We start from the raw sequence: 15,020 nt of genomic DNA, 5'->3' as shown, positions 1-15,020 counted from the left end.
GGAGGGTGAGGGCACCCCCCCCCCACCCCCCCCAGGTCAGCCTGAGCTGCTTCTTCCAGCGAGCAGCATTAAGGGGTCTGCTCCAGGCTTTGAGCAGGCTGTGGAGCTTGGTACCTCCAGTGCGTGTTGAGCCAGGGCTAAGCAGCTGCACTTTTTAGGAGCAGCACTCAAAAAGGAGGTGCTAGCCTGTTGTGGCTCATGTTATACTATGTTTATAGTATTAGTACTATTAGTACTATTAGTATTAGTATACTATTAGTATGAGCGTAGCATATAGAGGGGTGGTTGCCCCTCATCAAATCCTAGCCACAGGAACCATATTCCTTTCCAGCTGAAGACCCGCCTAAAGCAAAGCTTGCAGCTTCAAGGGAGGTATGGACCTTCTCTGAACTCTCATCCCTGCGCAGCAGGAGGGGTTGCTGCGTGGGCTTAGGCAAGGTGTTGGGTTCATGTCAGGCAGTGCCTGCCTGTGCCGATCAGCCCTGTGAGCGCCCGAGAGCAGCGTCAGTGCAAGGCAGGAGGGACAGCATCAGAGGCTGTCTCTTTTGCCCCAACACAACCCTCCTTCCCCTCCCATGCGCCTGCTGTGCCTCAGGATTATTTTGTTAGCTGTATGTGTGAGTAGAGGTGGCCTTCACAGCCTGCGGTGAGGTGGGACTGTTCACGACGCAGTCGCTATTCATGTGTGGTGGGACATGGAGGTGAGCTGTCCCCCCAGCCCTTCCCACCCCCCGGTGGGGTGGTTCGTGTGCATCCGCACCCCGGGATGTGGCCGTGTACCATGTCCTATGGACCCCCTCGTTGCCTCTGCTTAGAATCATAGAATCATTAAGGTTGGAAAAGACCTCTAAGGTCATCGAGTCCAACTGTCAACCCAACACCCCCATGCCCACTAAACCATGTCCCTAAGTGCCTCATCTACACGTCTTTTAAATACTTCCAGGGATGGGGACTCCACCACTTCCCTGGGCAGCCTGTTCCAATGTTGAACCACTGCTTCTGGGTTTGTGGCTCGTCCTTCCCCCCACAAACCTCTCGTGAACCTCTCGTGGTGTGCACGGGGCTCTGGTCTAACGCCTGCTGCCTTTTCCACAGCCCGATGCTCACGTACCGCGTAGATGCTGACAAGGGGTTCAACTTCTCAGTGGGTGACGACGCCTTTGTGTGCCAAAAGAAGAATCACTTCCAGGTCACGGTCTACATCGGCATGCTTGGAGATCCCAAGTATGTGAAGACCCCCGAGGGCCTGAAACCCTTAGAGTGCTTCTACCTGAAGCTGCACGGAGTGAAGGCAAGCGGGAGCTAAGGGCCAGTAGTGAATCCAGCAGGGAGAAGGGGTGCTTGGCAGATGGCTGGGATCAGGCAACACCACGTCTTCGTGTGCTAAGTTGTAGGGGAGCGTGTAGGAAAGTGCTGAAGGCCAGAACAAGGCAGATCTTGAAATGCGAGTCCTAAGATGGACTCCACAGGAGGGCTGAGCAGACAGATGGCCTGTGCAGAGGCTGGGGAGAAGGAGGTGGGAAGGGGAAGGTCTCAGCTTTCCGCTCTTTGTCACATGCCCAAATCTTTCTCTCCAGCTAGAGGCCTTGAACCAGTCGATCAACATAGAGCAGTCACAGTCTGACCGCAGCAAACGGCCCTTCAACCCTGTCACGTGAGTATTGCCCAGGATATGTTCCTGTGGGGGAATTGCTACCAGGGAATAAGCAATAGCAGGAGAGGGTGGGGAAAGGGGCTGAGTCGGAGGCCTTGGGATGGTACTGTGGGTATCCCACTTTCCAGTTTTCTCCTCTGTTTCCCACAGCAAAGTTTTCCTCTCTTTACATTCCCCACTCTGCTCTGTGCCCAGTTCGTAGACCTGCCTTGGTGGAGCAGGCCAGGAGACGGCCATTCCCCAGAGAACCTCCTCTCCAGCGGTGTCCTCACTCACTCCTCTGTTTTCCTTTCCTCAGGGTCAACCTGCCTCCAGAGCAGGTCACCAAGGTCACCGTGGGGCGGCTGCACTTCAGCGAGACCACAGCCAACAACATGCGGAAGAAAGGCAAACCCAACCCAGACCAGAGGTGAGGAGCCACAGATGCCTTCTCCAAGCCGTTCTGAGCACTCAAGGCCTGTGGATGTGCCAGTCCCCGGGTTGGGGAGTGTGGCTGGAGGGAGGGGGACACGGGGGACAGGTCCTGAATTGCCCGTCCTTGTCTGTGCGGAGGAAAGGAGGTGTCTGCTGTGGCCACAAGAAGTGTCTCCCCGACTCTGTGAGGGGTTGGGGACAGTGCCTGTGCTCCACAGCACAAGGAGAGGGGACGTGCCGAGCCCCCCGTGACAGCTTGGTGCCTCGGCCTCCAGAGGGGAAGCAGACTCGGCAGTTCCCAGTGCGGGATGGCACCCTGACCTCTCTCCCCTCTTGGCAGGTATTTCATGCTCGTGGTAGCCTTGCAGGCACACGCGCAGAACCAGAACTACACGCTGGCAGCCCACATCTCTGAGCGCATCATCGTCAGAGTAAGTCCCTCTCTCCTCCCTTAGCCTCGATGGGTGCCCCGCAGCCCTTTGCTGGATGTCCTGGGTGATCCTCCTACCTTCCTCTGGCTTTTCAGTGCTTTCTCCACCCAGCCTTTGCCTACCTTCTCCAAACCGTCACTGCCTTGCTTGTAGCTATACCTATCCGTACCTGGGTTCTGGCTCCAGCCTTTCCACGAACTGCTTAGTCAGAGCAGCCTCAAAGCATGCAAGAACCTGTTGCAAGACAGGGAAGGCATCCCATTCTCCCAAGGCTGGACCAGCGTCTGGGGTAGAGCTGTTGGGAGTGGGGGAACAGTGTCGTTGGGACTCTCCACCAGGGACAAGGCCTACAGGTGCAGGAAGACTGGGTACCTTCCCAGGGCGGCACCTTTTGCACGTGCTGAGGTGGCAGCGCTCAAATGGGAATGCAGAGGAGCAGGAAGAGATAGGCACCATCCCCAGAGTCTCCCGGGGCCCTGCTAGAGCACTCAGCTGTGGGACATGGAGGCAGGGTGTAGAACACAAACAGAGGGACCTCAGAGTCTGCAGACAAGTAAGTCCACAATGAATTATGCGGCCTCCAGTGTGCCCAGCGCAGAACTGCAGGGAATTGCAGGCAGCCTGGACTGCCCCGTCTCAACCTGCGAGTGGGACACAGAACCACGGCAGCAGGGCAGAACCCCAGGATTTGGGACCCGGGAGCAACAGCCACATCACTTGGTCTCCTGCTGTCCTGCGTGATTCTGGTTGGGGTTGTTGGAACAGCTCTGGTAGCCGTGATAACAGGCAGCTCAGGAAAGCGAGGATATTCCTTTAGGGAGAGGAGCAGAACAGGCGTAGCCTTGGTTCCTGCAGAGAGAGGCTTAGACAGGGCCAGCAGATGAATGCCAAAGCTGCCTCTGCTGTAAGGGCAGGCTGGGACCCGTTCCCAGGGCTGGCAGTGGATCCCTGCCCCTGCCACTTTGCCTTGTGCTGCTCCAAAGCTCTGTCTCGCACCTCCATGGCCTTGCTTGTCCCCTGCTGGCTCTGCCCTGCCTGTCTATCCAACTCCCTGCCGTCCCTCCTGTGAGGCTGGGGCTGCCACAGCTCAGCCTCGAGGTCTTCCTAGGGCTGTAATTCAATGTGCTGTGGGCTGGAGAAGGCACCCGTGCCAGGATCTCGTGACCTGGACTGTTCATCCCAAAAGCCCCTTCCCACTTCTCAGGGTACCTGGATGAATATGCTCCAGTTTCAGCTGAGATCTTCCCTCTCCCCGTTTCCCTTCTGTGGAGTAAGGACACTGCTGTGCCATCAGGGTCCTTCTGCTTACGCCAAGCTTTGTTTCGCAGCTGTTTCCCACCCACGCTGCTGCAGTAGGGTGCCTGGCACTGTCCAGGCCACCAGAGCAGCCTGGGGCTCTCTGACGTCCATCTGTTGCCCATGGCCTCTCCTGCTATACAGTCCTTCTGCAACGTGCGTAGAGGGATGGGTCTGTGGGGCTCTCCTGGCAGCCTCGCTCTGTCCACATCTCAGAGTGCCTCTGCCCAGCAGCCCTGCAGCATTTCTCTCCCTGGTTTTGCTACTGCTGCTTTTCAGTCCCCACTTTCCTGTCTCTCCACAGGCCTCTAACCCCGGCCAGTTTGAGAGTGACAGCGATGTGCTCTGGCAGCGGGCACAGCTCCCTGATACTGTTTTTCACCACGGCCGGGTTGGCATCAACACAGACCGCCCCGATGAAGCCCTCGTGGTCCATGGCAACGTGAAGGTCATGGGTTCGCTGATGCACCCTTCAGACGTCCGAGTGAAGGAGGACATCCAGGAGGTGAGAGCCAGGCAAACCAGGCTAAGTTTGCGGTGGTCAGGGGTCTGAGGAGGCACCGCAGAAAGTGTGAGTGTCCTTGTGAGCCTGTTTCAGCTGCTGATTTTGACATAGTCCTTATGGGCAGCCTGAGCTCCTGACCAGATGGGAAGTGCCTTAGAAGTCTGGCTGTCCCTGGCTGTCCCAAGCACAGCCTGTCCAGCGTTTCTTAGGGAACATCGACTCTTCCGCTGTTAGCCAGAACTAGCAAATGCAGAAGTTACAAACCTGGAAACATCAGATAGCACACTGGGGCTTGCCAGAGCGTGGGTGAGAGGCTCAGCTCTGCTCTGAAGTTGTCTCAGCTGGATGTGCCTGTCCAGAAAAGCTGGGTACAATCATGTCTCGTATTTATGAGAACTGCCTCTGCCCTGCGCCTGGTTGTGCAACGGGACTCAGTCTCCTCCTGGCTTCGCTACCCAAGGAACTTGTCCAGTGACAAGAACTGGAGATTAACCCCAGTGCAAATGCTGTTTGTCCTAATAGCTGGTCTGAGCAGGGTTCAGGGCTGTCTCGTGAAGGGCTGTCTCACAAAGGTATTACCATGAGCCATGGTGGGTTTTGCTGCTTGGAGTCAGTCATGGGAACTTAAGAAGCAACACCCCGCTTAGGAGTTGCATGTGTCTGTTTCGTCCCAGGTGGACACCACAGAGCAGCTGAAGAGGATCTCCCGTATGCGGCTAGTACACTACAACTACAAGCCCGAGTTTGCAGCCACGGTGGGCATTGACAACACCTCTGAGACGGGTACGGGCCCTGCGTCACACCGCGGTGAACTGCTGGCATCTCCAGCACTGGACCTTGCGTTCTGCAACCTACAGCGGCATTTTGTCTGTGGCGTCAAGCGGCACTGCCCTGCCTTCCCTGGCGGCTGTACCCAGCTCTGCCCTGGGGCAGCCCCCCAGGCGTGGGGTAGGAGAGAGGGGGCTTCTCACCACCTGAAGTTTAGGCATCTAATGAAATTCCCTCGTGGGTGAGCGGGAGAGAAGATGGCACTTCCCACAGGTGGCTTATAGGGCTTCTGTGATAAGGCTTCCCCAAGTACCCACCTCCCTTCAGGGGTACAGCTACACACTACAGCGGGGTGATGCAAATACCCCTGTCCACGTAATCTGGGAACCAGCCTTGTCTGAACAGCCTCTGCTCTTCTGTGGCTGAGCCTGTGTGGGCTGCCCAGGCCACGGGGCCTCCAACGAGCTCTGCCTGGCCCTGTACAGGCTGGGGTGAGGGGAGGACAGCCCTTGTGTCATCCCCAGTGAACAGGATTCCTTTCCGCATGGGCCAGAGAAAGAGCTGTGGCAGGAGAAGCCCTGTCCAGACCCCCTTGACCCACTGTGCTGTTTCCACGCAGGCGTCATTGCTCAGGAGGTAAAGGAGATCCTCCCTGAAGCTGTGAAGGACACCGGGGACCTGGTCTTTTCCAATGGGAAGACCCTTGAGAACTTCCTGGTGGTGAACAAGGTTGGTGGCAGCCAGGAGGGGCAGGGAGGCTGGGGAGGCTGTTGAACCTGGCTCAAGGGAGTTGTGGAGCTGGAAATGGAAGAGGGAAACTGCGATGCCTGGGAAATGCTTCTAGGCCAACACCACTCATGAGAGTTTCAGACCTGGCTGGTCTTTCAGATGTCAGGAGCAGCCCTGGGTGGACGGCAGACATCAGCAGGGAGGAACTAGCCTGTGATGCTGGTGAAAGTTGGCAGCATCTCCCTCAGGACGGGCTCCTTGTTGGCAGCCTCCTGTAGGGAGGCTCTTAGTCATAATCTCTCCTTTCTAGATAAGATAAGGTGGTTATGTCAAGATAACTCGGAGCACCTGGCTGCCTGACCTCTCCATAACCTGTGGCAGCCTGTTTGCTGCTCTGGGCATCGAGGGGGCAGCCTCCCATAGCACACACCGAGGGGACAGCCTCCCAAAGCTGCCAGCTCTCTCCTGCGTCACTCTGTCCAGAGTAGGAATGGCCAGGACTGACCTTAGTGCCTTGTTTCTCCTTTGTGGAAGCCTAGATCCCTGTAGTTACATCACCAGCTAGCAGTGGCTGTGAGCGTGACCTTTTCTGTCCCATCTGCACGTGGCCGGGCCATTGCTGCCCTTTGTTTCTGTGTACAGCCCTGCTCCACGGGCCGCAGCTCAGCATCAGCCCTCCAACAGGAGCTGGTGCGCGCTGCAGAACAGCCTGTCACAGCAAACTGCGTGGTCTGCTCTAGCTGAGCTCTCCAAAGAGGCATCTACCTGCTGCTACAAATTATCCGTGGTGTCCAAGATCCTCTGAGCGTGGTGCTGGACCGGCACACCAGTGAGATGTTTTGCCTCAGGGAGCTCTGTATGGGGAAGTGGAGTGGCAGAGCCCGAGGGTGGATAAGGGGCAGGGGTGATAGCACGCTGCCGGCAGCAGTACGTGGGATGTGGCTGCAGTTGTGCTGGAGGGAGATGCTTGTGGTGGAACGCCCTGCCTTTACCAGAGGGGCTGCAGGAGGAAGGTGGCTCTCCAGAGGCTTCTGGATTTGGGCTCTCCATTGGTCTGGATCAAGTGTCTGTTGGATAGCGCTGCAGAATAACTCCAGCAGCTTGCACTGTAGAGCAAGAGACAGAGGGCTGGGGAGGGGCGGAGACGGGGTAGATGGGGAGCATTGCTCATGTGATTTGACCAAGGGCTCCTGATGAAGATGGGGACTTTGTGTCTGTCCTCTGTGACTGAGGAGGACTCTCTGGATTAGCACCAGCAGGAGACCTCAGGGATCCTGCGCCAACATTTACTGTTTTGGTTGGGTTTGAAGAGGATATCTCTTGTTCTTGCATCCAGGGGCTGTAGAGATCTAGATGTGCCGTGTTGGATGATTCCCTACCCCCAGAGCTGGGTGTTGTGTAGTCTTTCCTCTGGGGCAGGGCATGGGAGAGCAGTCAGGGCGGCCAGATCCATGGGAGCAGGACTGCCTCCACGTGCCAGGCCACTCAGACTGCTGACCCGATCCCTGGCAGGAGCGCATCTTCATGGAGAACGTGGGAGCCGTGAAGGAGCTGTGCAAACTGACGGACAACCTGGAGACTCGCATCGATGAGCTGGAGAGGTGGAGTCACAAGCTGGCCAAGCTCAAGCGGCTGGACAGTATGAAGTCAACCGTGAGCTCTGGGGCATTCAGGTACGGGCGTGCTGAGGGCACGGGAGCCAGAAGGGATGTCTCATTTTGAGCCCAGGCAGCCCTGAGTGACAGCTCGGTTTAGGAAAGGGGAGATGGGAAGGAGCGGTGGGGTGTTGGCAGTTGTCATTTGGCCTGGGGTAGATTCAAGGAGCTGAGATTGGTGAGACAGGTCTGGCATACACGTGCCAATCTCCTGCTTTCAGACCAGCCCAAAAAACCCCAGTATGAAATTGCCTCCGTGTTTCCCTGGAGGACATGAGTGGCTTTCTCAGGGCAAAGAGTTTCTCATGCTTCCAAAATTGTCATACTGACCCTGGCCAGCTTATGCAGGTTTGGGGGCAGAATTCAGGCGCTCTGGGCAACGGGCCAGCGCTGCACCTACCCCCCGAGCAGATGAAGTGACAAGGGTTTGTGACTGTCCTGCCACACAGAGATTTCTCCCCTACCAGAGAATCACATTTTTTCCTGGGAATCGCTCCGAGTGCTGTCCCTGCACAGCTCGGCTCCATTCCTCTTTTCTCCTTGCAGCCAAACTGGAAGCCAGTTCAGCCGTGCGGGAAGCGTGCCCCACAAAAAGAGACCCCACAAAGTAGCCAGCAAGGTAAGGGCCCGCTCCCAAAGGAGCGACGCTGTGCAGGGGAAGGTGGCCTAAGAAAGGTTGTCTGCATGGTCCTTGTGTGTTTTCTTACGCATGCTGCAGAGGGAGAGACCCTGTCTGCTCCCGTTTCCATGATCTCTCCTTCCTTTTTGTCCGTGCCTAATGAAGACATTATGTGGCTTCTGTGCTGAGGTGGTTCAGGGCTTGCAGGGGAGCTTGGGATGGGCTGGGTGGGATGTGAGCGAGGACCGGAGCAGTAAGGAGTCCTGAGCTGATCTTGGGGTTTTTCTCTTGCAGTCGCCGTCAGTTGTCCCCGAACAGGCCTGCATCAGCCAGCGCTTCCTGCAGGGCACCATCATTGCCCTGGTCATCATCATGGCATTCAGGTGAGACCGCGCACCCGGGCTGCCACTTCTCCGCTGTCTCTCGCCAGCTCATCGGTTTGGCCCGCGCCATCCGTGGGGCGTGCAGCGAGGGGCTGCGGACCTACGGCTTCTTTCATGGGCTGAAATCCCTTGGAAGCAGATCAGTACCGTGACATTGCCCCATGCCCGTCCTCAGCCTGTACCTCTCTCTTTCTTTCCAGTGTGGTGTCCATGTCCACGCTCTACGTGCTGAGCTTGCGCAGTGAAGAGGACCTTGTGGATATCGACGGGTAGGTACTTCTGGGCTCTGTGGGAGGGATGTGGTGACCGGGGGAGTCTGAAGCACAAAAAGCAGTCGCTACGGGGTTATTGACCACGGTTCCAGTGAGTCAAGCTGTAAAGCCAACCAAACACGTCCGCACATCCAAGTCTGATGTCAGTTAAATTATCTTGAGCAAGAAGTGAGGAACAGAGAAGGAGAAGAAAAAGAAAATACCCTGTTGTTTGGCTGCTCACATAGCCACTCGTGGCCAGTCTGAATGTTCTTTGGATGTCTCTTCAGCTGGACTAAAACAGCATCGTCCCACTGATTGCAGCGGGGCTGGACCAGTCTGTACTAGGCAAGAGTTTTCTTCTGCAAACAGTGTCCTTAGTGTGGAGAGAGCATTGAGGGAACGGCCCCAGCCTGGCAAGCCTGCTCATGGGCAGCCTGCGCCGGGCATTCAGTTTTGGCACACTTCACTCCTTTGGGAGCTCGCGTTACCAGATAATGAGTCTCTTTTTCTCTCTCTCTTCTCCCTGTCCTATTTCTCTCCCTCCTGTTCTGGTTACATCTCTCATCCTACCCATTTTCTTTCCACTTTGTCTTTAATTTTCCCATTCTTGTCTTTTCATTTCCATTATCTTCCATTTCCATTATCTTCCATATCCTCTCATCGCCCCCGTCCTCCTCATCTTCTACCAACCTGCCTTTTCTTCCCGTCTCCCTTCACTGTCCTGTAGCTCTTTTGCTGTGCCCACTGCCTGTCTCCTGGCCCTCTTTCGGCACAGGGGTCCTGGGGTCCCGGTCGCTCTATGTCCACGGTATGTTACTGTTTCATTATACTGTTATTTAATTGCTGCATCCCTTCTCTCAGTTCCTTTTCTTTCTTCCATCTGCACCGCAGAAGACCAAGAATCTTAAGCAAAATTGAAAGCAAAGAAAGGGAAATGAATATACTTCAGCAAGTGGGACTCCGGGAGGAAGGAATATGGACCCCGTCAGGAAGGGGAAATTAGGATTAGGAGATTGAAGAACCAATTGATCAAAGGCTAAATAAAGAAATTACATACGACAGGTAGGGCAGGAGCAGACAGTTTAAAAGAGCGGAGGGAGTATGTAAAAAGGATGACGACTTTGAGGAATTAGCCAAAAAGCTGTTCCTACCCTCTCTTCATATGTGAGTAGCTTTATTGTGGAGGGTCACTCTCAAGTACAGGACAGCTTACTGTGCAAAAGGAGGACATAAAAAAAACCCTAAATTATTTCTTTTTATGAGCCATCACCGCTGGGAATGTTTGGAAAGGTACTGACGCAGGGAAAGCTGGCTGAGTTACTCATTAGGTACAGACCTGTAAAGCACCCCAGTTAATGGGATCTGCAGGGCTGCTGCAAAATACTTCCCTTAAAAGTAAAACAGGCCCTACCTGTCTGTCAGCACCCTTTGAACAAAGCGCTGCATAAAGAGCGGTGCAAGGCACAACTCATTTGTTCTTTTAAGAACGCCACAGCAGAGTGTTTCTCAGGAGGCTATTAAAAAAGTAATTGCTTGTGGGATGCAAGATAAAGCCACGCATGGAAAGTGTTGACGAGGCAGTGGAGGAACATGAGGGACAGGGGTAGGTTTTTGGCTGGGATGAAGGTCAGCTCCAGAGGCTGGTGCCCACGTTCCCTCCAGGAGACCGGCGTTGCGTCTCCTTTCACCAGAAACAGAAATACGCGTAATAAGACAAGTCTTGCAGGTGACTAAGTGGTATTTTGATTTCTCTAAATGAGTGAAAGCTCCGTTTATCTTTGAGAAACCTTGAGCAATGCTAAGGGGACAGGCAAGACGTGGGTACAGGACAGGCAAAACGTGGGACAGATAAAACGGAACTGCTCCTGTGCCTGGGCAGGGTCTGGACAGGTAAGATCTTGAACATCTTTGTTAGGAGCCCAGTAAAAATTTCTGCTCAGTGGGCAGCTACAGCGCGTGAAGGCAAGAGCCTTGGTTTATCCCATATCTCTGTAGGCGGTAGCTGGTGCCCAGAAGTGGTGTTGCTCTGGGCTCCTTGTGCAGCCGTGGGAGAAAAACAGCACGAGGCAGCGGTTCCTCCCCTTTCACATCTGCCTTACCCTCGGGAGATGCCTGTGGTGTCCTCAGCTCAGGTCTTGGTAGCTTCAGTGGAAACACCTGAAATTACGTGGGATGAATCTGGGTGGGATTGTGTGTATTTCTAAAAAACAAGATGAGGAACAGTCTGGCTCCGAGAGATAAGGGGCACCTCCCTTAGGCAATGGTGAGTGCTTGGAGCCCGTTACGGCCTAACGTGTTGAGACCCGAGCACATAAATCCACCCCGGCGATCACTGTTGGAAATCAAGTCCACTGAGTACACCCTGTTCCACAGTGAGCATTGAGGGAGCATAGCTGGTGTCCTCTGAAGCACCTGGGACTTGTCCCTGCCAGATGTGGGACTGCTACACGATCTGCTGTGGCGTTTCCTAGCTCTCCTGGCTGTCTTCACGGCTTCCGTGCCTCCCTCCTGCCTTTCCTTTCCCAGATCACTCCAGTCTGTGCTCCTCCTCACCCTTGCGCGCTCTACGTCTGCTCTTGCTCCATGTACCTGGTCACATCGCCCCACTCACTGCTACAGCCGCTTCTCTCTTCACGTACAAGTGACACCGTTGTCCCCCATGGTAGGGGTTTTCACTATATTTTCCTGCATTTTAGGTCAAGCCAAAACTTTGATAAAACGCAGATGGTGCGATCCACAGCTGCGTCGGACGGAGCCAGTGGCAGGACCCCCACGCACCATGGTAGGTCGCGGCGGGGCAGAGGGCCTGGCAGACGCACACGATGATGGGTTGCGGTGCAGGGTGAAGTACGTGGCTGCTCCTCCGCGCCAGGGGCTTGCTGGCGCTGTGCTGTCTTCACGCTGGGAGGTCCTGGGGCTCTGGTTTTGTGGGAGGGATGCCGGGGGCGCTTGGTGCTGCTCCTGTTAGATGCCTCTCCCCTTGACTTACTCCACGTGTCCCTGCTGTTTGCCCTGCAGTCACAGAGGACACGCGTGACTTAGTCGCTGGCTTACCTGGTCACAGCGTGCTAGCCTGCTTCAGCCCACCGTGTTTCTCCATGTGCTGCTCTGCTGCTCCCACCAATGTCTCCTCTGTTGCCCTCTCTGAGACCAGCCCCACTCATGCCACTAACCGGACAGGTAAGTACCAGCCCAGGCACCCAGGAGGTGCTGGAACAAGGCCGAGGTGTGTCTGTCCCACCATTGCATCACCTCGTAGCCCCAGCCCCCTCTCACCTCCTGTCCTACCCCTGCCCGTTATGAAAAGGACGTGCAGCCTGCCCTTCAAAATGTGCCCGCTTTCCTCCACACCCGCTGCCTGGGTTGAGACCTGCTCCAGAGGGCAGCTGCGGGGCAAAGCGGGACTGCCAGGCTGAACAGCTTTCGCTGCCCGTGTGGCACGGCGTGGTTCAGACATCCGCGATCATAGAATCATCGAATCATTGAGGTTGGAAAAGACCTCTAAGATCATCGAGTCCAACCGTCGACCCAACACCCCCATGCCCACTAAACCATGTCCCTGAGCGCCTCATCTACCCGTCTTTTAAATACTTCCAGGGATGGGGACTCAACCCCTTCCCTGGGCAGCCTGTTCCAATGTTTAACCACTCTTTCAGTAAAGAAATTTTTCCTCACGTCCAATCTAACCCTCCCCTGGCGCAACTTGAGGCCATTTCATGCTGCCAGGGGTAAGTGGGAGCTGGAAGGTCTTTGGAGCTGCCTGCTTTGCCAGCACAAGGTCATGAGAGGCTATGCCAGGCTGGCCAGCATGCCCGAGCAGCCGTACCTTGCAGTCTGAACTCAGTGTTCTTCTTGCTTTGAGCAGGGTTTTGACAGGCCAGGAGGTGTGCTGCCTCTTTGCTGCCCAAGCAGGGTTTTTGCAAGCTCACTTGCTCCATCACCGGTCACTGTTGCAGGAGGAACAGCACCTCAGGCAGTCACTGCAGAGCCGTAACACCCCTGGAGTCATGCCTTAACCCTGCCTTAAACACCGTGCCCTACCTGAGCAGGGGGCAGTGCCCCCGCTTTGTCCCCACAGACTGCTCTAGCTTCCCTTTGCTGCGAGGATCCCACCGGCCCCTTCAGGCACAGAGGCTGGGAAGGCTCAGCTGCTCGCAGTGGGGTGATACGGGAGGTGACATGGGGACAGGACGAACCCAGAGCTGGTGGCTGTTCTCTCTGCACTGGTCCCGGAGGTCGGGAGTGCTGCCAGCCTCTCTCTGCCTCTCAGCACCACCTTTCTCTCCCTTCTCTTTGCAGACCAAAGTCAGACCTCACTCCTGCCAGTGACAAATATCAAAGCCAAATCCAGGGGCATCACCGGGAAAGCGACCTCCTACACCAAGTGGCCAAAGACGCCTGACAGGTCTCAGAGCTTCGGCAGCCCCAATGCCAGCCCCTCCTCCCCCTTCACCCACATCCAGGGCAAATCCAAGTACATCTCCAACCTCTCGCTCTCCCGCAGCAACTCCCCGCTGGGGCAGGCCCGGCAGCAGCGCAGCATCAAGCAGCCGGTGAGCGAGTGGCCCCGCACGGAGGATCCCGGCACGGATGGTAGGTGGACCCTATCTTCTTCCCTCCCTGCAGCGGCACCGTGGTCCTGGGTTCTCTCCTGGGGGTATCCTCAACCAACTGGGTCTCATCTGTCCTGCACAGCTCTCACTGTGTCCCCATCCTGCGGCTTGTTTGCCCCCAGCTCTCCCAGTGCAGCCAGATTCAACCTCCAGCCCTGCCCTTCCTACCCCATGCTGCCCTACGCTTTCTGGCCGTATTAGCCAGTTGCTAGTTCCCTTCTGAGGCTGCTGTACCAGCATCTCCGTTCTTACCCCCATCTCGGCTTGCTCAGCCATTTCTAAATCAGATCTAGAGGAAGAAATGCACAGATTCAGTCACGCTGGCAGCAGAGAGAAAGGAGTGTCGATGACCAGCCTTTGGCATAGTCTGGGGCACCCCTTCCCCTGGCTCTCCGTGGCTGGACATGGTGTTAGCGCAGTCTTGCAGCAATCTGAGCCCCTCTCTGATGACAGGGTGATGAGGAAAGGCGGTCTCAGTGCCAGGCGTCCCTCCCAGCCCTTCTCGCTCGGGCTACCCCAGCTGCCGTCCCTTTGCTGTCCCTAAATAGCCCGTTCTCCCACCCGCAGGGCCAAGCCCAGTGCTGCACTCTGTCCGGATCGTGGAGATCAACATGGCCATCCAGTCGCAGTACTGCGCAGCCGCCGACGCATGCAGGTGAGCGAGGCAAGGCCGGCTGCCAGCACTTTGGTGGCAGCAGCACGGTGGGAGCTCCAGGGGAAGCAGCAGATGGGCAGCTCCTGGAGCCTTGGGTCGTTTTCTACCATCACCCCAAGGCAGCCCGTGCTGCTCCTTGGACAGAGGAGCTGGGGCTCCGAGTCCTTCCCTCAGAGCGCGGGAAGATTGCGTTTGATGATGAGCTTGTCCTTGGGAACCAGCCTGGGAAGCCCTCCCCCTCCGAAGTCTCAGCCCAACAGAGACTTTGGGTCCTGTCCTGGCCATCTCAGAGCCGCCTGAAATGCTGTGGTGAGGTCTAATGCTCTCTCTGTGTCCCCAGGACTGGAAACTTCACCTACCGCATCCCTGTCAACCAGCTCACAGCAGTGAACACCAACCTGACCCTGGAGATGAAGTGAGTGGACAGGGCTCATCTCTTGGGTGTTTCGGTACCCCTGAAGTCAGCTGGATGCTGTGCCATGTAGCCATGGTGTCTCCTGCCTGAGCTGGGGAGGGGACAGCAGGGTCTTACTGTGTCTTGTCTCCTCAGCTCCTCCTCTGCTGTGTCCGTCTCCCTTTGTGGCCTTGTCTCCAGCGACCCCTGCCAGGATGCTGCGAGCACGAACAGCTCCACCGATGCCACAGACGCACAGGTAGGGAGGGAGGGAGGGAGGGAGGGTACGGCTCACAAAATCCACACGCGTTCTGTCATCCCAGCACAACACCGATCCCTCCAGAAGGGACTACAGCAGGGCAGCACGGGAGTTGCTGGAGGGAATTCATGCTCAAACGTAGCCGTGCTCCGCACTGGCTAACGTCAATGACCCTCAGACATCCCTGCAACCCTAACAGGGAGGTGTCTGTAAACCTGATACGTGGAATCATAGAATCGTTTAGGTTGGAAAAGACACTTAAGGTCATGGAGTCCAACCGTTAACCTAACGCTGTCAAGTCCACCACTACACCATGTCCCGCAGCACCACATCTACAGGTCTTTTCATTACCTCCAGGGGTGGTGACTCAACCACTTCCCTGGGCAGCCTG

The 15,020-nt window shown here is 56.1% G+C and overlaps 1 protein-coding gene across 1 annotated transcript in view; it reads left to right on the top strand.

Moving 5' to 3' along the window:
• Positions 1–15,020, top strand: part of MYRF (myelin regulatory factor) — a 49,000-nt gene that overhangs the window by 33,133 nt on the left and 847 nt on the right. The window contains exons 8-25 of the mRNA XM_019474701.1: positions 1,096–1,291; positions 1,578–1,654; positions 1,953–2,063; positions 2,409–2,499; positions 4,100–4,300; positions 4,975–5,083; positions 5,688–5,797; positions 7,310–7,470; positions 7,999–8,071; positions 8,366–8,454; positions 8,655–8,723; positions 9,436–9,516; positions 11,405–11,490; positions 11,727–11,888; positions 13,008–13,301; positions 13,889–13,976; positions 14,317–14,391; positions 14,527–14,629. Of these exons, the coding sequence (XP_019330246.1) occupies positions 1,096–1,291; positions 1,578–1,654; positions 1,953–2,063; positions 2,409–2,499; positions 4,100–4,300; positions 4,975–5,083; positions 5,688–5,797; positions 7,310–7,470; positions 7,999–8,071; positions 8,366–8,454; positions 8,655–8,723; positions 9,436–9,516; positions 11,405–11,490; positions 11,727–11,888; positions 13,008–13,301; positions 13,889–13,976; positions 14,317–14,391; positions 14,527–14,629 (2,176 nt within the window). The remainder of the gene's footprint in view (positions 1–1,095; positions 1,292–1,577; positions 1,655–1,952; positions 2,064–2,408; positions 2,500–4,099; positions 4,301–4,974; positions 5,084–5,687; positions 5,798–7,309; positions 7,471–7,998; positions 8,072–8,365; positions 8,455–8,654; positions 8,724–9,435; positions 9,517–11,404; positions 11,491–11,726; positions 11,889–13,007; positions 13,302–13,888; positions 13,977–14,316; positions 14,392–14,526; positions 14,630–15,020) is intronic.

This window comes from Aptenodytes forsteri, unplaced genomic scaffold (assembly GCF_000699145.1).
Source record: "Aptenodytes forsteri isolate BGI_AS27 unplaced genomic scaffold, ASM69914v1 Scaffold429, whole genome shotgun sequence".
In the NCBI taxonomy this organism is placed as follows: Eukaryota; Metazoa; Chordata; class Aves; order Sphenisciformes; family Spheniscidae; genus Aptenodytes; species Aptenodytes forsteri.
This window is presented reverse-complemented; position numbering and strand designations above follow the sequence as displayed.